A 20940-nucleotide genomic window follows, 5' to 3' on the forward strand; every position below is an offset into this window, starting at 1 on the left:
ACCTTTAGTTTACTTTGTCTCAACAGCTTAACCGCTATTGCTGGACTTTTGATGCATAGCACGCCCAAAATACAGTACATGTATGAACAACACTACCAAAATGTACTCTAAGGACAGATTCATGCATCAGCGTCCATTCATCAAGATAAGAAGCATGCGGGAAGTTTGGAGAGCATGGAAGATGTGCAAGAGTCAGCTCCAGCTTCTTGAGTGCTCTCCAAACTTCCCAAGAGCTTCATATCTTGATGAACGCACAGCTGACACATGAAGCAATCGTTTTATAACATTTTCAACGCAGTAGTTTAAATGTTGTATAAAGAGAAATTCCTTCTGCTACGATATTACAGTGTATGCACTGTCTATTTTGTCTCAGAAAAAAACATTTTGCTACATTTCAACAATCTCGTCCTCCTCTCCTCTCATCTGAAGTTTTCCCCCATAATTTTTGAATGCAAAATGCAGAAGTGACTCGCAGAGAAAACTGTTTTCTCAAGCCATTTGTTTGCTGACATTATCAGTGTGCACAATGGGAATATGAAGCACGCTCGCGCAAGTGAATTTGATTACATGAATTTACTATCTATGTCACTCTTAGCTGTTAATCATTAGTAATTATTATTAATAACAGCTGGGAGTATGTTACGGGTGCCTTACATCATTGAGTGACGACTTACGTTGCTTCAGTAGCTGCACTGCTATTGCTGGACTGTTGATACACAGCATGCCCAACATGCGAACAACCATTACAAAAGTGCTGGTACTGATAACTGGTGGAGCCATCATAAGCTAACAGAGAAAATACACATTATGATCATTATAAGATGAAACTTAACAAACAAAGGAAAAAACAATGTAGCTTAGTTTATACAATTTAAGAACCATCAGCTCGCAAAATATTTCTTGTGTCACTGTGAATTGAAGTAACATACATGTAGAAGAATACTGATCAATTTTATTATGTAAAATACTGAAATCCATACAGACTAAGGCACACACAAGCCACAAGTGGTCTACACTGCTGGAGCTTCACCTAGCTTCTGTAGTAGCCATATTGTGCAGTTCCAGAAAATATCCATACTCCCCCAACAGAAGGTTATTTGTTTCACACCCCACCCCCTCCAGGAAATTCCAGTTTAGCTTTATACTTTGCTTCTAAAATTTTGACTTTTATGACCCCCCTCCCCCTAGGAATTTCTGATAACCTTCCATGGGGTGGGTATGGATTTTTTCTGGAACTGTACATTGTAGGAAAGATCCCCAGATTAGGAGAGCTTTCATTTTAATACCTGCACTTCAGCAGTTCATCCTCAGACCACATGCTACATCTGTCAACTAAACTAAGGTTTACCCATGAGAGTGAAAGGAAGAAAAAATCACAACTTTGAAAGTTTTGCAGAACTCCTTACCAATTGCTGTAAGTTGTTTAGAAGTCCATGAGAGGCAAGCTCCTCAAGGTGCTTCTGAAATATTATGTATGACATACAATAATTTAGTAACAATCAACAACATGGTCTCCCTCGCAGCTGTTCTGTGTCTCGTCATGCAACATAGAACGGCTGTGAGGGAGACTAACAACAACATGGCTCAACCAAGAAAATGATTATTTCTAAACTACACAACGTTCATCTGCAGTATATCCAGGGTTGCCACACACTAGGATTAAACAACAAAAAGAAAAAAAAATCCACGACTTTTCACTTACTACAAAATAATTTTCACTTATGAGTCCTATTGTAATAAAAAACCCCAAAATTAAGTGATCAATAAAATCATTTTTTAAATGACATCATCTTGCCAAAAAGAAAAACTCTTAATCAAACCCAGGTAATGGAAGATTTTGTAAAACATTTTAGAATAAACATTAGTAATAATATAATTTGCATTTGATAACAGTGACATGTTTTTATATTGCTACTGTTTATTCCAAACCCAGGTTAAAAATAAAAAAATACTTTAAATCGTCTTCTTTTGAACCAAATAATTATCAGAAATAACTCCTCCCTGCTATGTATTGCCCACGTAACATGATAAACTCTGTCGACATCACTAGTCCATTCTCTAGGTTTTCTTTTTGTAACCATCAGAAACTCAAGAGATAATTATGTCCCCTCTAACTACAGCGTAATTGCCTTTTTTGATACTAAAAATAATAATGCAATTCAGGCAAGGCTAAACTCTGGCAAGTGCTGGCCAGCAAGGTATCACAGCTGCTCACATGCACTAAAATTTGCTTTGGTTGTGCTGGCACCAGTTAATGGTCCCAAAAAAAGAAAAGTCACCTAGGGTGATTATTTGGGGAACACGGCTGCTTTGAGATACATGGAACTAGAATTTCCCTAAACTGATGCAAAATTCACTAAGATTTCTCTGACTATGGGAACCTTGATTTTGGACCTGGAATGAGATGAAGCTTGTCAAAAGTTTCTCACCTCATTAGACTGGAAGCTGTCTACAAGTCTTGCAAATGCCACACAACAGCTCTCTACAGACTTTTTATCCTACAAAAAATGAACAAGGAATGGCAGAGAAAATAAACATTCCAACTTTGTAAAACAGCAGTCTTTGTGAACAGTGGATGTCCTTCTTCTTGAGCAGTGCAAACATTCACCTGTTCACTTTTTGGTAACAAGTACCAAGTGGCTAAAAGCTTGCAGTTCTAAGATGTAAACATGATGTTTGTAACAGTGACAATTCCAACAGTGTTTTTAGCTCTGACTGGTTGTCATCCACTGGTGAAGAATAATTATGGTCAGATTGTACACACATGTACATAAAAGCCACATGTACAGTGTACATGTTATGCAGCAAAAGTTTTTGTAGTGGTATAAATGAAAAGAAGTTTGGTTTTGATTAAAATTATTCCCATTCCCCCACTGCAATTTCATTACATGAGATGAACTACTGTATGAGCCAAAGTGACCCACACAGCTGGAACTTGACCTGGGCCTGGTTGTTTGAAAGCCGATTAACGCTAATCCACGATTAAAAGTTAACCGAGGCTTTCATACCGCTTGTTAAAACCATTTTTAAGGGCTAATTTTAAGTTAATGCTAAAGAAAAGTCTAAATCAAAATTGAGAGACTAAAATCTTTTTGGCAAATCTTTATTGATTAGTAATTAGGATTGAATCATAGTTCACGCTAACCTAGGATTAGCTTAATCGGTCTTTGAACAACTGGGCTCTGGTTTCTGTTGCATTAGGCTACTAGGAGTATTGTTACTCCAGCCTGGATGGGATGCTAGTTATAAAACTACTACCACTACCACTCCTCCTCCTCCTCCCCTCACCAACATTCTGATTGATGTCAAGCACAATAACCACAAAACCACCGTGCCTCCACAAGATGTACTAATATTGCCAGTAGTTATTATCTAGATGGATTATTTACATTCAGTGTTTATGGATTATTTACATTCAATGTTTATGCATGTACCTGGTGCTGTAATCGTCCACTTAGGATGGGGATAGAATCTGCGACCAGATGAAAATCACCAACACCAATGCTGTGACAACAGTTGGCTGCGACAGACAGAGCTGACCTCTGAAAAATAAAAGCAACGAATTGTAACCTTTAAAAACATACATACACTCAACGTCACAGACATGTTTAATAATAAATAAAATTAATGCTCCTGTTTGACACATTTCCTCAGTGATCATAGTACAACGTACATGATTAGGTAGAAACAAGAGGAATTTAAGCAATTCTGAAACTAATTTTAATTTCAAAATTCATGAACAAAGGAAATCCCTACCACGAAGGGGGTTTGGAAATGTGATCTCTTAATTATTATACATGTAAACTTTATGAACTTTTAAAAATTGAGCTTGATATCAAGGTGAAGAGGACACAAACATCAGAAATGAATAAACATGATTATTCAATGTCCTTTGTTTGTGTCCTCTTGGCCTCACCGTCAGGCTGAATTTTGATATAATGAAAGGAGCCTGTTATGACAAGAAGCTTGAAATATAATTTTAAAGTTTAAAAAATGCAATAACAGATTGAAAAACAAATTTGTTATTATGGACTTGTAAGTGATTACTTAAATGGCAGTTTGGCAGTACACAATAGAAATTCAAGTAGTTGATGAATAAAATTCTGGTGCACTGTTTCTACATTCATTTGTCTTTCGTTATACTGTAGCTGCTCACTGGCTCCACATGGATATCACAGTCATGTACATACCTGGGCAGATATTGAGAAGAAGTCCAAGTACAATAAACATGCTGACATTCCTCCCTTATGAACAGAAAATAAAACAAAGAGGATAACTTCCATGGTCTTACATCATCATCATCATCATCATCATCATCATCATCATCATCATCATAATATTAATATTAATATTAATATTAATATTAATATTAATAATAACAACAACAACAACAACAATAAAAATAATAATGATAATGATAATGATAATGATAATAATAAATTTATAAATAAATAAATGTTGCAGTTGTCATATTTGTTAACTTTGGCTGAGTCATTTTTTTTATCCCTGGGGAAAAACCTAAACACTGTCTTTTTTCTTTCAAGAATTGCCCCTAGTAAGCTAAAATGTTTCAATCTAGTAGTACATTGTATTTTGATAAAAGACTCAGTTAAGTTTCATTCAGTACTTTGTTTTTTGTTTGTTTTTTAAAAATGGAGCAAGCTGATGGAAACAGATCACAAAACCACCATTGTGTTAACTTTTCATGCAACAAATTCATGGTTAGGTACTTCTAATAACAGTAATTCCTGCTGTAACTAATATATGTACTGCAGGGTTAATACTTACAGCTTGTAGAATCGCTTTCCCATGTCTTCTAGAGAGCATTGCTAAGGCAGTGAGTGCTTGTTCAGCGACATCCATACACTGAATGACTTGAAGCTACAAAAGTTATGATACGGTACTTAACACATTACAAACAAGATGGCTTAAATTTAACAACAGTTTTATGCAACCTAATTTTGACTGCTGACATGTAATAAATCTATTTTTTTAACTGAATTAAATACAAATACATTTTCAAAAGTTCAGACATAGAACAAATTTTTAGTTGCTATAAACAAAGCTTTTGACTCAGTCTAGAACCACACTATAAATGCTTTTACTATTATTATTATTATTATTATTATTATTGTTATTATTATTATTTGATAATAATAACATTATTAATAATTATTATTACTTCACTAACATCAAAGTCTGTGATGAAATAGTTGCTCTGTTCATATATTTAAAAAGCTTAATTCTTAAAAGTTTTCTTATAACATTGTGCAGTGGCTAGAAGTAATAATGATATATAATTTCATTAATGTTTTTCGGCAGCAAGAGAACCAGATCATCTAAGTAATGATAAATATTTTATTTACCTTCTCAATAAACACAGGTACAGCTTCTACTACCACTGCTGTTGACCTGGGAAGAGCTTCCATCAGATAAGTCAGGGCACGGCAGCCATGATTCATCTATTAAAACAATAAACAAGACTTAGTGCTAGTGCTGTAATTCAAAGCTACTTGTACATAACCGTCATGTACAAAATTGCATGTTAACTTCATTTTTAAAATCTATTCAGTTTTCTCTTGTGTGAACGATTGTTTCAATATAAGTTTTACTAATTGGGACAAGACCGTAATCAACTTTTCTAGACTCAAAAGACTAAAAAATGTTTAAATTCTTCTACAATTTGTGTAATTTCCCTGCTGGTTTTTACTCAATTAAACGTTTACAATAGGAGTAAATTTAAGTAACATTATACATGCACTTACTATATCAAAGTTGTGTTCCATTGAGAGCAAGTTAACCTAAAGCAGAAAGAAAATAAATTAATTAATCTACTGTAGCATAAGATTGAGGAAAATGTCTGAAAGCTTTAATTATAGTCACATAATTTCCCAACTGCATTGATACAGCAGCTAACAGTTTACTATGAATGCACAAACTGTTGTTCTTCCATGAACAGGGTTATTCATTAATTTTGGATGCGAGGCTGGTATTCACGGGAATATAATTAATTAATACTATTAACAATGTTACAAAGGGAATATTAAAAATCTACTACACGTAACAATAAAAATATGATTTTGAAAGTAACTTTTTAAAGACTGAAGTAAATTTGAAGTTATATGACTAATTATAGATATGTTTTGTTTTAAAATGTTCTGCCATTTATTAAAAATAGCTTGGTTCTATCTCACCGAGAATGACATGACAGAGCACCCCATTGCTTTAGCAAGAAATGCAGTGCAACCCTAGTGAACCTATACAAATTTATGCCAATTTATGCAAATGTATCACAAGTTAAGTTTTCTCCCTCTTTGTTTTCACCTTGGCCATGATAATAAGAATTTTTCATGTTCACTGGTACTCACAAGTGCAGGTACAACTTGCTTAACAGGAAATCCAACAAGACTCTCTTCATTTCCCATGACTAAGAACTGAAACGTAAAATAAGAACAACAATAACATTGATTCACTCATGTTTTTGCACATTACAATGAATCAACATGATAGCTGGTAGGTGTTTAAAGATTATTGTAATAATTATTATAATTATTATAACAATTATTGTTATTTATTTTTTTGTTGTTGCAAATTTCAATAGTTACATGTATACTTTGTAAAATACAAAACAACGGACACAGATCCACCATAATACAGATTTCTCTCAAAACTTATATACAGAACCGATATAATACCAGACCAACATGGCAACAAGTGTGATGGAGAGTTACAACTCAGAAGCACCATGTTTGAATACACTCAATGTCATTGACACTAAAGTACAGCAAGCAAGGAAGTGCAGTCATACCGGGGTACTCCGCAACTGAATAAATGGGGTAGAAAGCCCCCAGGATGACCATTTTTACTGTTTGGCTTAAAAGACTACCGTACAAAGTTACTTGTTAATTACCTGGCACATTTCTATAACAGACTGAAGCTGCTGTCCTTCATCAGATGATTGGATTCCTGTTAACATCTGTTGAACTTTACCTCCTGCGTGTTTAACAGAAAGCACCGAACATTTTGTATTCACTTAGTGAGATGACAACATGAATGAGGCTGGATGATTTGACTGTAAGCTTGAAGCAGCTTCAACATTAACTTTTTGTGTCTCAGAAGAAACAAAACGAATGTTGTAAAATTTCCCTTCTAAGAGAATACAGTATTTGAAAATAAACTCAGTGCAAAGAACTGCTTAACAATTACTTAACAATAGCTGCACTCTGGTCATTCAAAGACCTGAAACATTGAATAATGATTAGTTGAGTCAAAGTTTAGCTCAGGGAGAAAAGGGGAATTCAAACACGTATTAGATTTAGTCATCAGCATGGTTACAGTACAGTACTTCTGTTACATGTAGTCTTGTGGATGTTCATTTGGCTGGGCATGTCATGCAAGCTCTCAGAGATTGTGTGACAGGACCTCAGTCACAATTTTACCATGGTGAGCAAACTCCCACGTATATTGTGTAGACAGTATTCTTTTGGTTATGCCATCCACTCCATGAGAGATTGCGTGACAGAACAACAGCCACAATGTATTTAGTATTCTTTGTGCATGTCACGTAATATATTGGAGATTGTATGTCAGAACATCAGTCACTCTCAGTCTCTTCTGCAGAATTCTTTGGATATGCCAAGTAATATCTTAAGAGACTGTGTACAGAGCAACAGTCTCCATCATAGTTAGTCTGCTAGATGTCGTCATTCTTTTAACATCACACTGATCCTCCACCCCAATACTGTATTCCCATTATTAGAACCGAACACAGATAATCATACAACACAATAATACCATCGGTTGCATTTAAGCATGTACACGGGAGGGAAAAGCAAGTTCTAGTTGGGTGCAAACATGATATGTTTTGGCGCCAAACATTCGAAGTTTGGAAAAGGCAGCTGTTACTTGTTGACTTGATTTGTTTTTGCTCAACAAAATATTCTTTACAAGCATTTTTAGATGTTAAGATTTGCTTTCTGAAGGCAAGTGTGCTGTTTGTGAGTGAGAAATATGCCTGTAAGTTGAGAAAAATGAAATAAGCTTATGAGTGGAACACGCTGATCTGGCGCAACAGTTTCAAATGTTTGGCGCAAAACACGCCATGTCTGGCACCCTATTAGAACGTTTTTTGTCGTGTGTCCACGCTTAGATGCAACTGACGGTAATTATGATAGAAATTGTTATAACTTACCTGAACCAGAGCTGATGGTTCGATGCAGTAGTTGATGCATGCGGGGTCCCAATGAGCCAATCAGGTGGGAAGGGACACCCCGTGCCTCTAGAAGGGCTAGAATGAAATGGACAAAGTACATAGACTTAAAATACTGACAGTCAACTCAGGATTGTCTGTCTTAACATAATGTGGGGCCTGAATGGCAGCAGGGAGTGACAGGTTTAAAATAAAAATTATTTCATTCGCTTTATTTTGGTATAAAGCATGCAAGGAGGTGATGAGAGTATGGAAGAAGTGCAGGGTGAAACACTTGCCACAGCCAACTGTTTCTCCTTACTTACATGTATTCAAAACAAGTTTCATTCTTAAATTGCATGAGTACATGGAATGGCGACATGTATCAAAACATGATTGTGTCAATGTCCAATGTGTTTCTTGTACAGTTAAACTCCCCCAACAAAAACCAGCACCACTTAATTTTGATGTAAAGGTGTACTATTACAAGCATGAAATTTTTGTTTTTGCTTATTACAATTCATGTAATAAAGCAGGATTTGTACAATCTGGGAGCTGCAATATATGCACAGAAAAGGCACCATTTGCATGCTTCATACTCTCACAAGGCATGCAGAATTTCAATGAAAAGATAATTGATATGCGAGCTACATGTAAACATGTATATCATGAAAGGTGATAATAAAAGCTAATGGTCAGGGTGGTGCCTGATTACTGTACACAATAGTTGATTATAATAAAGACGTCAAGTTTAATACTTGAACAACTCAACTTAACATGTCTGACCTTGCAGTCTTGATAATTCGCCATCTTTTAACTCCATATCCTCCAGAGTGCTGGATCCTTCCATCTCGTTCCTAGAGGCTTCTCCTATTGCAACAACAATGGCATGATCAGTGTGCTACTCAAGTGACACCGATAGAAAAAAAAATGCATTACTTGCTTGTTCTACGCATGCAGATTCTATAAGCTCTAAGGTTTCTCCTAAGGCTTAATCCTCACCACTTTGTCTGTAATATATATTTTTTGTACTCTTATTTTGTTGTTTTTTTTTTTTTTTGTAACAATGTCATGTGTGATGAAATAAACAAACAACCAACTGCTTCTGAAAGAAGCAATTGAGAGAGTTCAAATTCAATATTTGTGCATGGGGCTACTTTACCGTCAATTAATGCTTTGTTACTAATTACAATGATTTTCAGTGGTGAGAATGATACTGCAGGTAGGTGCCATAATAATAATTTATGCCAATTTATAATAATCTTGCAAATATATGCAAACAGAAATATTGATGTTAAGTGCACATATTGTTAACCCTCTCATAATTACAGAAAGAGGTCTAAGTGGCATCAAAACAAATAATCCATACTTACCACTAGAAGAAGGAACAGAGTCTTCAACACTTCCATGAGCTAAAAGACAGTGACATAAAAGTTATTATGACAGTTAACCAATAGCTACCATGTTTTTGAGGTCACTGACCACACTGAGAACTTAATTACCAAAAATAATCCAATTCCTGCCTGGAAAAAATGGACAGAACCAAAAACATGAAACTTTCACTACAGCTTTGACTTGCTACTAACAATGAATATCAAATTGAAAAGTAACAGAGCAAAGGTGTAAGATATGAATCATTCATGTCCAACATAGCCTTGGTACACTGTACACGTACTGTAGGTTTACCTTGATGGATTAATTGATATGCGGGATGCCCTCAGGGCAGACCGTGCCAAAATTTTGGCCACGTTCCTTTTTTTTTGCTTCCTCATACGGTAGTCACAAAATGCAATGAATAAATTAATTGAACCTGAAATAAATTCTGTTCTCTCCTAGAGGGGATATTTTTGTCTCTTATTGGAAGGAAAGGTCATTGATTCATTGATAAGCTCAAACACATCACATCACTTTGTTGAACTGATGCCTAAACGCTACTAGAAATCCATTTCACAAAAACATGAAATGTTTCATTGTCAAAATTATTCTTACTAAAAGTTTTCATTTAGGAAAGCTCTTTGTCTGTTTTTCTTTATGTTTTTCAATGAAACGAGGACAATTTGTAATCTCAGACTTATTGACATTACATATACCAGAAAAAGCGAGCCAGGCCTGGGTCATTACGTTATCGTAACACAATTTCTGGTATGACGACAAGTAGCGTAACGAAAGAATACCAAATCAAATATCACGCTATCTTTATGACTCAAACTATTCCATTAGCTCAATCTCGACAGGAGGATACATTTCTACATGAACATAGTGGTAAACATACACCAATTATCCCTCGTATCTATCCATAGGCATCTCGTTGGTTGAGGGGAGGGAGGGAGGGGCTACATAGATTGGTTTCCCCATGGATGCATTGGGACGCTGCCAATGGACTCAGTGCAGCATGTCCAAAAACCTCCATGACGTGTACTGCTGTGTTACAGTTTTCAGTCAACATTTTAGGTCTGATGTGCAACTAAATTGTTTCAAATCATGTTGTATGGGACCATACATGTTCATGTTTCCCTTATGTGGATTTTGAAAGCATGTTTGGGGTAGTAGCTATATCCTGGGAACTCACAGCTCTGACTTGTAACATTTAGCATACCTGCATCTGAAGACCCAGGGTCTTGAGGTGCACTGTTAAGACAGGGAAATACATGTTCTTCAGTTAATAATCAACATTTTGAATAATTTGACTGCATACAGCTCCCTGTTAGTAGTAACTCAAGTGGTAAATGGCCTTACAGAGCTCTATTATGATAACCTGTCAAAAACAATTACGTTGCTCCAGCCATTTTTTAAGCACCCAAAGCAACTTTACCTGACACATGTGCCATGTAATATACCTATTAGTAAGGAGACCTTGCGATACTCTTAAGAACAATAATATTCTAGTTACTTCAATGTATTAAGTAATCTTTTGTGACCAACCTTACCACTGCTGGTTGGTTTAATAACATACATGTATTACATTTTATGCGAGGGCTTCAACATGTAATTTGACTCTTTTCACTACAAAATGACCAATGCAGACACAGCTATTGAACGGGTGCATGGAAAAAAGCCCTAAGTGACTTCTGATCATTTGCTAGATTCTCCTTCCAACTTGCCTTGTATTCACTTGTGGAACAAAAGGAGAATTTTATCTTTCATCAAAAGTCACTAAGGGCTTTATTCCGTGCATACCCTTCAATTAATCAAAGATAAAACCAAGAAAACTTAGCATAAATTAAACCTTTTTTAAAGTCTCAGTTCATTCTTCTGGATGTGACCAACAACGTGTGAACTGTACCTTACTGCATTTTAACATTAAATTTGTTGTTCCACTTACTTGTCAGCTGACATGCTGGGTGTCTGCCGGCGTGGCCACGACTGTTTCTTTCCCTGTGGCCCACGCCGACTAAAAAGAAAAAAAATGAAAGTATAGTACAGGTCAGAATCAAGCAAACATTGCAGACACATTCTTGACACAGCAAAAACGGGTATTTAACAAATAAAGAAGGGTTGACTGTGCTCTGTTCTGCTGTAAAGCATGCAGGAAGCAGCTAGAGTAAGAAATAAGTGTAGGGGAAACACGAGACGTAGTCAAGTGTTTCTCCCTACGTCTCGAGTGCTCCAGCTGCTTCCTAAGTGCTTTACAACAGAACATAAAACAAAAACATAAGTGCGCATTTTTACACATACACATCTTCAGTTATATGTGTGTATGTTTTGTTTCACTTAATTCTGACCTACACTGTACATGTAATACTATCTATCACCCATCCCCCGTCCTAAGTTGAAGGAAAAGAAAGGGTTCACAAATGCATGTACATGCAGGAAGTAGAGAATTGACATGCAAATAAAATGTCATATAATATCCTGACCAGGATGCTATTACAACCAATGACCATTTGAAAAGCTGACCTCCAAACAGCATATTTGCACTACAGTGTGTACCTTGTATGTACACTGAATATTCCAAAGTACAGTATAAATGAAAGGAAAGTTTCAATACCTGTTACTAGCACAGGATCCCGTTGTCTCTTTAAGCCTCTGTGACCGCCTTAAGCCTGTGCTAGGCTCAGGCGGGTCACTTCTTCTCCAACTTCGCGATGGTGCTCTCGGAGTACAGGAAGTGGACTGGTTTGTTTCTGCAGTCTTATCAGATGGTGAGGTAGACGACGTGGTGCGCCTTCCACGAGAGGAAGACTTGGAGGAAGATGATGAGTTACCAATGGCTGCTGAACTACTGGAATGAGTTGAGGAAGGTTTGGGAGCAGCTGAACTCCCTGTTAATGACGATGAGGCCTGAGCTTGCTTTGACTTGGCAAAAGTCCCAGTATCAGGCGTGCCGTTGGGTTGCAGCTTGTCCTGGGAAACTGGTTGGTCACTGAAGGAAGGAAAATGGTAGTTTTAAATATAAAGCAACAAAGGAAATTCCTCTGTGTGATTTGACAGCTCTGGATAAACAAAATAGCTTTGCAAGAAGATGGACCAATGACAAAACAAATGTGAAGTCACAGCAAATTGAATTAGTGCAAAAAAAGGATTTGATTCATGAGGCATTTTGGAAAGACCATTTAAGAAAATGTTCACTTCTAAAGCTCCTTGCTGTAACTCACAGCTAAGATACAGTACAGTCAGTGTATGTGTATGCACACTTTTAAGTCTTAATTTCTCAAAACAAAAATTCTCTTAAGCCACTGTTACACGTTGAAACTTTCAAATGTAGCTGAAACTTGTGTGCAATGGTGAACAAGACCAGTTTCACAAAGTGGCGTTACATGGTGAAACTCTTGTTTTTTTACCACTGCGACCATTGCAAGTCACAAAGTGCAAAGACTTGATGAAATACAATTTTTTACCTCAGTATTCTGCAATCACTAGTACTGGAGCGAGGGCTTGCTGATGCACTACGAGACCTTAAACTGCAAATCACATAATTCATATCAACATCAGCATGATACATGTAAGTAATGAGTGAGAACCAATGCAGTTTAGCTATTGGGGAAATAGATAAAAACTTGTTTCAGCAAACTTCACTTCCACGTCAGGGCTTGAGACTAACTTTTTAGCTCAATAGCGCAGTGGCAAGTGAGCTGAAAAGGACTGATTTTACTAGTTAAAAACAATACTTTTCATTTACGCGTGGTGGGAAGCAGATCCTGCCATTTGTCACTTTCATAACAGGAGAACTTGGAAAAGTAAATTGTTTCTTTCCTCTTTAGCCGTTTCAACCTATTGTAATCTTTAATTAAAACAGTGAAGTCTTTGAAATAATGTCTGTTTCAATTAGTTTCTTGTCTCCTGATTTGCCTAGTACATAACTTTCATTTTCGTTTGACCTTGCTCTGCTCCACAATAATTATTTTTACTCCCCAGCCAAAATGGCTTGTCTGCAGCTAGTTGGCTACCATTAGTATCAAACCCTGTGTACTGTATATTTGCAAAGCTGGATTTTTCCAACATGATTCATGAACTGCCTGTGATTTGCCCAGCATGATTCAATCATAATTAAGCAGCGGAGAAGAAAATACAACTAAGACATGAGTTCACAGCGCACTTCAAGAAGTAAATGTATTTTAGTTTGTGGAATCATTTTATAAATAAATTGCCTCAAGCAATGTTAGATCATGGTTGAATCACAATGCTAGAATGTCATGTTTAGAAAACACAGGCCTGCACACCGCAGTTAAGTTTGAGCACAGTTTAAGGGCACTTGACAGGTTCATTCTTTTTATGATAGTAAGCATGTGCTAGGGTTGTGGTAAGCAAAATATGGTGTCAATAAACTGATCCCTTAATTTTATATCAAATGGATCACAAAATTGAGTTTTGCTCTTAAAATAATCCAGTGTCTCATTTGTGAACCCGTTTTCTTTTTTTGATCACCGAACAAAGAAAGCAATTTCACAAAGAGCTAAACCTTTTTACATGCTTTTAATCTTTGCTGTAAAACCCTAATTAAAAGCCATGCATGCGCATTTGACCAAAAAATTGTGACTGGTTGTTTTAGTGGAAATGAAATGTTTTCTAAGGAACCGTTCATTAGAATTTCGCGAAATTTAGCAATACAGTAGTTATCTACATGTAAAAGCGTAACTCGCCTGCAAACAAAAATCCAAATCTGACAGAGGGTATCTTCACAAAACATTAAAGTGCAAAACGGATATTTACAGAAGAACCCTCTGCAGTGTCATTTTGTCAGTATTTTGTGAGTTTTTCTGCGGACAAAAAATGGAAAAAATCTAACACGCACTTTTTCTAAAAATTAAGGACAACAATTGTTTGTAGACGGTCAATAGCTTGCTAGGTTGCCATGGCAATGGGACCTAGCTCAACAACAAGTATTGAAATAGGCCATTTCCGAGTTGTTGTGAACCTCATTATGAAAGCGAGGCTAAGTGCAAAGTTTTTGTTATGAAAATTAGTTTTCATTCATAGGCAAACAAAACTAACTTCCATATGAAAAGCTTTGCACTTAGCCTCGCTTCCATAATGAGGTTCACAGCAACTCGGAAATGGCCTATGAATTCCTTTGTTCTAAGTTGATATTGCACCACACTAATTTCGGGCACCCAGAAGTTCGTAGTTTCCAAATACATTTATTAACGCCTGGATACTAGAAAACTGTGTTTGGCCACCTTAAATCAGCCGTTAATGATCCTAAATTGTGAAGGTGTGGACACAATCAAAGAGTGACTTTAAGACTGTGACTTACTTGTATGTACAGTTTACAGTAGATTGACACTTGGTACTTGAAGATGATCGCCGGGGTAAGCTGGGTTTTGATCTACATGTAGAAAATATTAAAGATGGTAAAAATAGCCTGCAAGAGCAGATGCATTAGTCAACTACTGCACGCACACGTGAGTTGTGCATGTTGCTCATCTTGTCCATGTGAATAAATAATAATAATAATAATCATAATAATAGTAGTAATATAAAAAAAAATAGTGGAACACTACAGACAATGTGAATGAGGAAAGTTTGTGATATGGTTTGGTTCCAAAAGCTCTACAAACATCAAGGGAATGCCGTTCAACTTATTGTGGAAGAGAAAATAGAGTTTGCAACATCCATCATGTTCCATGCAGCCTTTGTGTGCTGTGTTTATTATATGAATGTTGAGCAGAAGAGTGACAAAAAACTTGCCCACTGCAATCCGTCGTTTCACCACTAGTAAACTGTAAATAAATGAACTTAGGTCAGCTGCTTAACCTCGCTTGGTAAAGGCGCAATATCACTTAGCAATATTGGAGTCTGACATCAAAGCCATTGAGGGTGGAAAAAGTAATCATGGTTAAAAATTGAGCTGGGTACACCCTACTCACTAATTTTGCATTTTCTCTATACAACATGTACCTCAGTAGTTGTCTCATACTGAGTGTTCAACAATCCCATTCACAATTCTGTCTACAAAGTTTTCTTTCTCTGCACACGAAAAACAACTGAGGAATAGAGAAAATGCGAAATGGCAACTCTGTATTGATGTCACAGCCTTACTATCCCCAGTCCCCAGTCTTGTGCAGTTTTGTACCAAATGGAAGTGAAATTTGATGCTTTTATACGCCTCAAGTGTGGGGAAGAAAAAATTGATAAGGACTTTTTTAGATTTTCATATATATAAGAAAAACATGAAGATTTGATCAAGGAAGTAAACAAAATTCTATCATATACATATTAAACTAATGTGGAACTTCATAATTTCCTTCAAACTAAAAATGTTATGTATGCGCTTGTGGGCATGTATATGTGTCACTTCTGAGAAAGGTACAACATTTCATTACACAAAATAGCTGTGGTGGGATTTTAATGTTCTTTTTTACCTTTTATTGTCCACTTCGTTGGAATTTTGATTTGCCGATCCTTTTCTTTTTCCTTGCAGCTTATTTCTGGAAAGTAAATGCAAAGACTTAATGATTAAGTTATTTGTTTATCAACAGATAGGCCCTATGCAAAAATGGCTGACATTTTAATATTCTTTTGTCTGCATTCAAATTAGCCCCGCTAGCCTTGTTCACAGTGAAATATTCTTTGATTTTTGAACTCAAGAATGAGGTTAGTGAGGCCAATTTGAATGCAAACAAGAGAATATTAAAATGTCAGCCATTTTTACATAGGGTCAATTTTGCTACTGTTCAGGGTAGTTGTTCAAAAGCCGATTAACGCTAATCCCTGATTAAAAGTTAATCGAGGTTTTCACCTCGCTCGATAAAAGTGTTTTTAAAAGCTGATGATAAGCCAAAGGTAAAGAAAAGTCTAAGTCAAAACTGATAAGCAAAGTCTTTTGGAAAAATACTTGTTGATAAGTAATAAAAGTCAAATCAAACTTCACGTTAACCCAGGATTAGCTTAATCAGGCTTTGAACAAGTGGGCCCAGTATGCTATTGTCTTGTTCTGGCAAGGAACTGACTGGGCTGTTATTAAGTTTCTTAGCTGAACAGTATGGCATTTCAGCAAGCAAAGTACATGTAGCTGTAATGACAGGTTTTGACAAAACATTACTTAACACTATTATTTATTATTTGTGTAAGGTTCGATTAGCGGAATTCACTTTCAAATGCATAAAAGGATACAATGACACAGAGCAGAGATATTGTTCTCCTGAGCCCAGAGACAAATATTATGAGGAACTCCATCAAATGTAGAGAAGCGATAGCTTGGAACACCCTATCCAGCAAAGAATCAGCGGCAAATAACTTAAACCAATTTAAATGTCTGCTATCAAAATTTGACATTAGAAAAATAAATTTGGATCCGATTGCCGCTTTAATTAAGTATAAAGACGATGATTGTATATATTATTAGGAATTTGAAGCCACAGTTTTAAATGTATATAGCATAATATGCTATATACCGTTTAAACATATTTCTAGGTTTGTGATTTGATGTTAATACTTAATTTCTATTTACTTTTATTTTATCTGTAGATGCACGACCCAGGAGCTCTGCTGAATACTCCATCGTGTTTAAATAAAGTGCTCAGTCCAGTTAAGTTCAGTTCAACAATAGGCAAACATTCTGCGAGCAGTCACAGATCAAGCTCAATAGGAAAACTCAGAATGAACAGAGAATGGATACATATACATGTACAAGCACCGGACATTTCCATGTGCATGTTATGACAAATAATCAACACTAAAATAACTAATTAATCTGATACTAACAATATATATGACACAAAAATGCATAGTTTGTAAAAAGTCTCCCATTCTTCCAGCTGTTATTTTCAAGCCCTACAGCTGTGAGTACAAGGTGTTTTTGCTCACTATAGTTGTTGGGCATTATATGTAGTTAAATGTTTTAAACTAGAGTCTATAATTTGTTTTATTTATTTACTTTTTAATTATTGCAAATGTTAATAATTGTTGTATTAGCTTTTTGTTAGAGTTGTTCTACAAATCATACTGATAGAGTTGTATATCAGAAACCATTCAAAGCAATTTGTGTTTTTTGCAGATTTTCTTAGTGGGCATCATATGTAGTTAAATGTTTTAAACTAAAGTCCATAATTTGTTTTCTTTATTTACTCTTTAATTATTGCAAATGTTAATAATTGTTGTATTAGCTTTTTGTAAAGAGATGTTCTACAAATCATTCTAATAGAGTTGTATATTAGAAACCATTCAAAGCAATTTGCTTCTTTTGCAGATTTTCTTAGTGGCCCGCAAGAGCTTGATGGCTAACACTTGAAAGAATCCCCAATCAGTAGACATGTTTGCTTTTGTGTCACAATAACAAAACCACAAAAGAGACTTCAAGGCAAGTGAATGACAACAGTATGCCACAACAGCACATTATTGCTTGAGGAAATAAACTAAAATCTAAATTTCCTCGATGGGAAATCTGAATTATTGCAAAGCGTAAGCATAATACCCCCTGATCAGTGTAATTACTTATGATAATTATCACAGCAACCCACTAATTATTCCACGTTCTGGTGAAACGCAAAGCTTTAGCTGCCAAGATTCCTTTGTTTGGTAAACGTATGCAGAACTTGATAACTCTGATATAAGTCTGTTTTGTCACACAGGGAACCTAGAACGCGGCTATAATAATAAAAACCTTCACAAAATGTCATTTACCGTTATCCACAATGCACGCTACTGTCGCACCGACGAAAATGAAATGTCGGAAGGTCGAAATCGACAGCCATATTGCGGGCTCAAAGGGCCACAATGAAGACTTGTATACGTACATCTGTTGACTCCAATCTACTTTTACTTGAAGCCCGAAATCTCTTTCTAACGACACCAATAAACTCTATACAAAACTGCTAACAGACGAAAAGAAGTGTACCTTTTAGTACGGGTTACCCCTTGGCCTTCTTGTTCGGAGCAATCATCCATCCATGTAAGAACCCTGAAGAGGCGACGATGAAAAGATTGGAAAGCGAATGAGACGCAATGCATGAAAGCGAAAGAAATTGCCATCGAAACTACATACATCACACGCGGAAATACCTGATTGTTTGTGTTCCCTTGTTTATGAGTGGTTTTCGTCCCCAAAACTGTCCAAAAGCGACCGCGAAAGAAATTCCTTTCTCGCCTTTCCTGATGAAATACAAAACTGGACAAGATGACAACAGCGATATCTGTCTGATCAGCGGTTTACTCACGTGGCGGAGACCACCTTGTATATGACATCATGAAAATGTACATCAGCTGCGATTTGAACCCTGGGAAAGAACTCGTTTCGATGCCCGAATGCCTGAAATAGAATCAGAAGGAAGTAGACAAGTACACTTCTTGTTGTGGTAATTTGCACGGTTAATTTTTTTATTATTATTCAGCTTGCCAATATCACCATGTCTTGTATAGTTCGCTAGTAGGCTTTCTTATGTCATTTCCGTGGCATCATCCGAGTATTAGCAGGCTTCGTGCTGAAGAGCTGCTTCTTAGCTCGGGCAAGGATGGTGCTTTCATCATTAGAGACAGTGAAAGCGTTTCCAATGCACACGTCTTGTGCCTTCTGTAAGTATGATTAACGAGAATTTAATGTTGTAGGTGGACCGTTGCTGGTGTTGTGTGCGAATGACCACTATATTATTTTACAGAAGGTCATTGCAACTCAAGCGTGCAGGGTGAAAGCTTTTAAAAAATAATTCCAAAACCTCTTGCGCTGATCATGACATAAGAGATAAGTTTTAAGGGCCTCAAGTTGACTGTTGTCCACTTATAATCATAGTAATCAGTATTTGTGTTGATATCTTGATGAGTACTTGAGGCGTCAAGAAGCAATTCGTTTGCATTTACTTTCGAACCAGTCGCACAAACAGGGAAAAATCTATTTTAATTTAAGACTAACAATTAATAATTAGTGCTTTTAATTTCATCTTTCAGTTACAGTTGCATCAAATTAAGCTTAATTACCTTAACCATAAAATGTTTGTTGTGCGAAAACCAAGCATACATGTAGTTGCTCGATTAATATTGATTGTCAATCGAATTTAGAAATTCACAGATTTATTAATTATACAATCTGTTTTCAGTTTGTGTTTTACCATTATCTATGTTACCAGTAGAGATCAACCATTGCCAATTTATCAAATGCTGTCAATTTGTGGGTTTGGTGGAAAGTGGGTAATCATTTATAATAAATTATCAAGTTTTCATGCATTCTTGTGTAAAGTCTGCTGGAAAATTGTTCAGTCAAAATATGTGGAAAATTTCAGTTTGTTATCTAGAGGCCTCAAGTTTGATCAGTAAAATCTGTAGCCGGATACCTTCAATTCACTGAATGTTTCAGAAATTGCATCACATGCAAATAATCTGTCAATCCAAGGTTCTCTGACTTTGCTCCAACTTGGCGTACACTGAGAATGGTTATCATGTTTGAAGTGCTCTTTGTAGAAACTATAGGTAGCATTGCTTTTTCTTTTCTTTTCTTTTCTTTTCTTTTCTTTTCTTTTCTTTCTTTTTTTTTTTTTTTTTTTACCTTTAGGCCACAAATGCCATTCCCAGCTACTGGCATGGGCCATGATAATCAACTGTATGGTTGTTGGTTAATTAGCATACACTGTAGCTATAGGTGGATTGCATTGCTGCCGTGTTGGTGCCAAAACAAAAGAAAATTTGCTCAGACACATAGTTTGCATAAAAATGGAGGTTAACTCCCAGAGGAGAAAAATGTTATTGTACCTAACCACCAACATGGCCGCCATGACGTCACATGCAATCAACCTATTGATGAAAGCAGTTGTAAATTATACAAATAGAACCAGCTGATTTAATTGTTACTTTGGGTTATTTTTGTTTGTATCTCCTCGCCTGCATTAAAGTACATGTAAGTGGCTAACTTACTGTACATGTAACCGAAAGACTCTTCAATTCATAAGATTTTTGTTATTCTATAGACATGAGGGAAGAATTCACCATTATAGAATCTTGCGAAGCGGGAGTTATGGCAAGTTCTACATGCAGGTTAGTTTATCAAGTGAACATTATTTTATTCTTTTAAAGAAATTTTTTAACTCCATTCAGTATGGGCATTTTTGAATTCTCGAACCTGGGGTTTTACCAGAGGAGAGGGGGTTGGGGGGGGGGATTTAAGGGTTAATCACAGTTATTCCCCTCTTCTCCTAACCTCCGGTCATTTTTTTTCTCTTTTAAAAAAAATCTTTACAAATTTTTCTTCCATGCCTTTGAGGCGTATCATCAAATTTCACCTCTGGTTAGGTATAATACACTTTACACTTTAGACACTTGATTATTATCAACAGCTGTTATTAAAATAAGGTCCATTTCCACCCGCAAATAGCAGGTACTAGTCAAGG

The 20940-nt window shown here is 36.1% G+C and overlaps 2 protein-coding genes across 4 annotated transcripts in view; one reads left to right on the top strand and one right to left on the bottom strand.

Moving 5' to 3' along the window:
- The window catches only part of LOC146449195 (E3 ubiquitin-protein ligase TRIP12-like), a 56432-nt gene extending 37657 nt beyond the window's left edge, over nucleotides 1–18775 (bottom strand). Inside the window, exons 1-21 of one of the 2 annotated variants that reach the window (XM_085101472.1) lie at nucleotides 18629–18775; nucleotides 18465–18527; nucleotides 15991–16056; nucleotides 14883–14954; nucleotides 13027–13089; nucleotides 12177–12551; nucleotides 11511–11579; nucleotides 10785–10816; nucleotides 9562–9600; nucleotides 8975–9058; nucleotides 8192–8287; nucleotides 6911–6993; nucleotides 6369–6434; nucleotides 5766–5801; nucleotides 5367–5462; nucleotides 4789–4881; nucleotides 4191–4244; nucleotides 3435–3542; nucleotides 2430–2498; nucleotides 1407–1460; nucleotides 675–786 (exon numbers count right to left, since the gene is read on the bottom strand). In XM_085101472.1, the coding sequence (XP_084957598.1) occupies nucleotides 675–786; nucleotides 1407–1460; nucleotides 2430–2498; nucleotides 3435–3542; nucleotides 4191–4244; nucleotides 4789–4881; nucleotides 5367–5462; nucleotides 5766–5801; nucleotides 6369–6434; nucleotides 6911–6993; nucleotides 8192–8287; nucleotides 8975–9058; nucleotides 9562–9600; nucleotides 10785–10816; nucleotides 11511–11579; nucleotides 12177–12551; nucleotides 13027–13089; nucleotides 14883–14954; nucleotides 15991–16056; nucleotides 18465–18514 (1717 nt within the window). In that variant the 5' untranslated portion in view covers nucleotides 18515–18527; nucleotides 18629–18775. The remainder of the gene's footprint in view (nucleotides 1–674; nucleotides 787–1406; nucleotides 1461–2429; nucleotides 2499–3434; nucleotides 3543–4190; nucleotides 4245–4788; nucleotides 4882–5366; nucleotides 5463–5765; nucleotides 5802–6368; nucleotides 6435–6910; nucleotides 6994–8191; nucleotides 8288–8974; nucleotides 9059–9561; nucleotides 9601–10784; nucleotides 10817–11510; nucleotides 11580–12176; nucleotides 12552–13026; nucleotides 13090–14882; nucleotides 14955–15990; nucleotides 16057–18464; nucleotides 18528–18628) is intronic. The other variant, XM_085101471.1, reaches the window with a different exon arrangement.
- Nucleotides 18776–18853: 78 nt separating this feature from the next.
- The window catches only part of LOC146449196 (phosphatidylinositol 3,4,5-trisphosphate 5-phosphatase 2-like), a 52287-nt gene continuing 50200 nt past the window's right edge, over nucleotides 18854–20940 (top strand). The window contains exons 1-2 of one of the 2 annotated variants that reach the window (XM_085101487.1): nucleotides 18854–19138; nucleotides 20521–20587. In XM_085101487.1, coding sequence (XP_084957613.1) covers nucleotides 19005–19138; nucleotides 20521–20587 — 201 coding nt within the window. In that variant the 5' untranslated portion in view covers nucleotides 18854–19004. The remainder of the gene's footprint in view (nucleotides 19139–20520; nucleotides 20588–20940) is intronic. The other variant, XM_085101485.1, reaches the window with a different exon arrangement.

Source organism: Pavona decussata, unplaced genomic scaffold (assembly GCF_977016875.1).
Source record: "Pavona decussata unplaced genomic scaffold, jaPavDecu1.1 SCAFFOLD_602, whole genome shotgun sequence".
Lineage (NCBI taxonomy): Eukaryota > Metazoa > Cnidaria > Anthozoa > Scleractinia > Agariciidae > Pavona > Pavona decussata.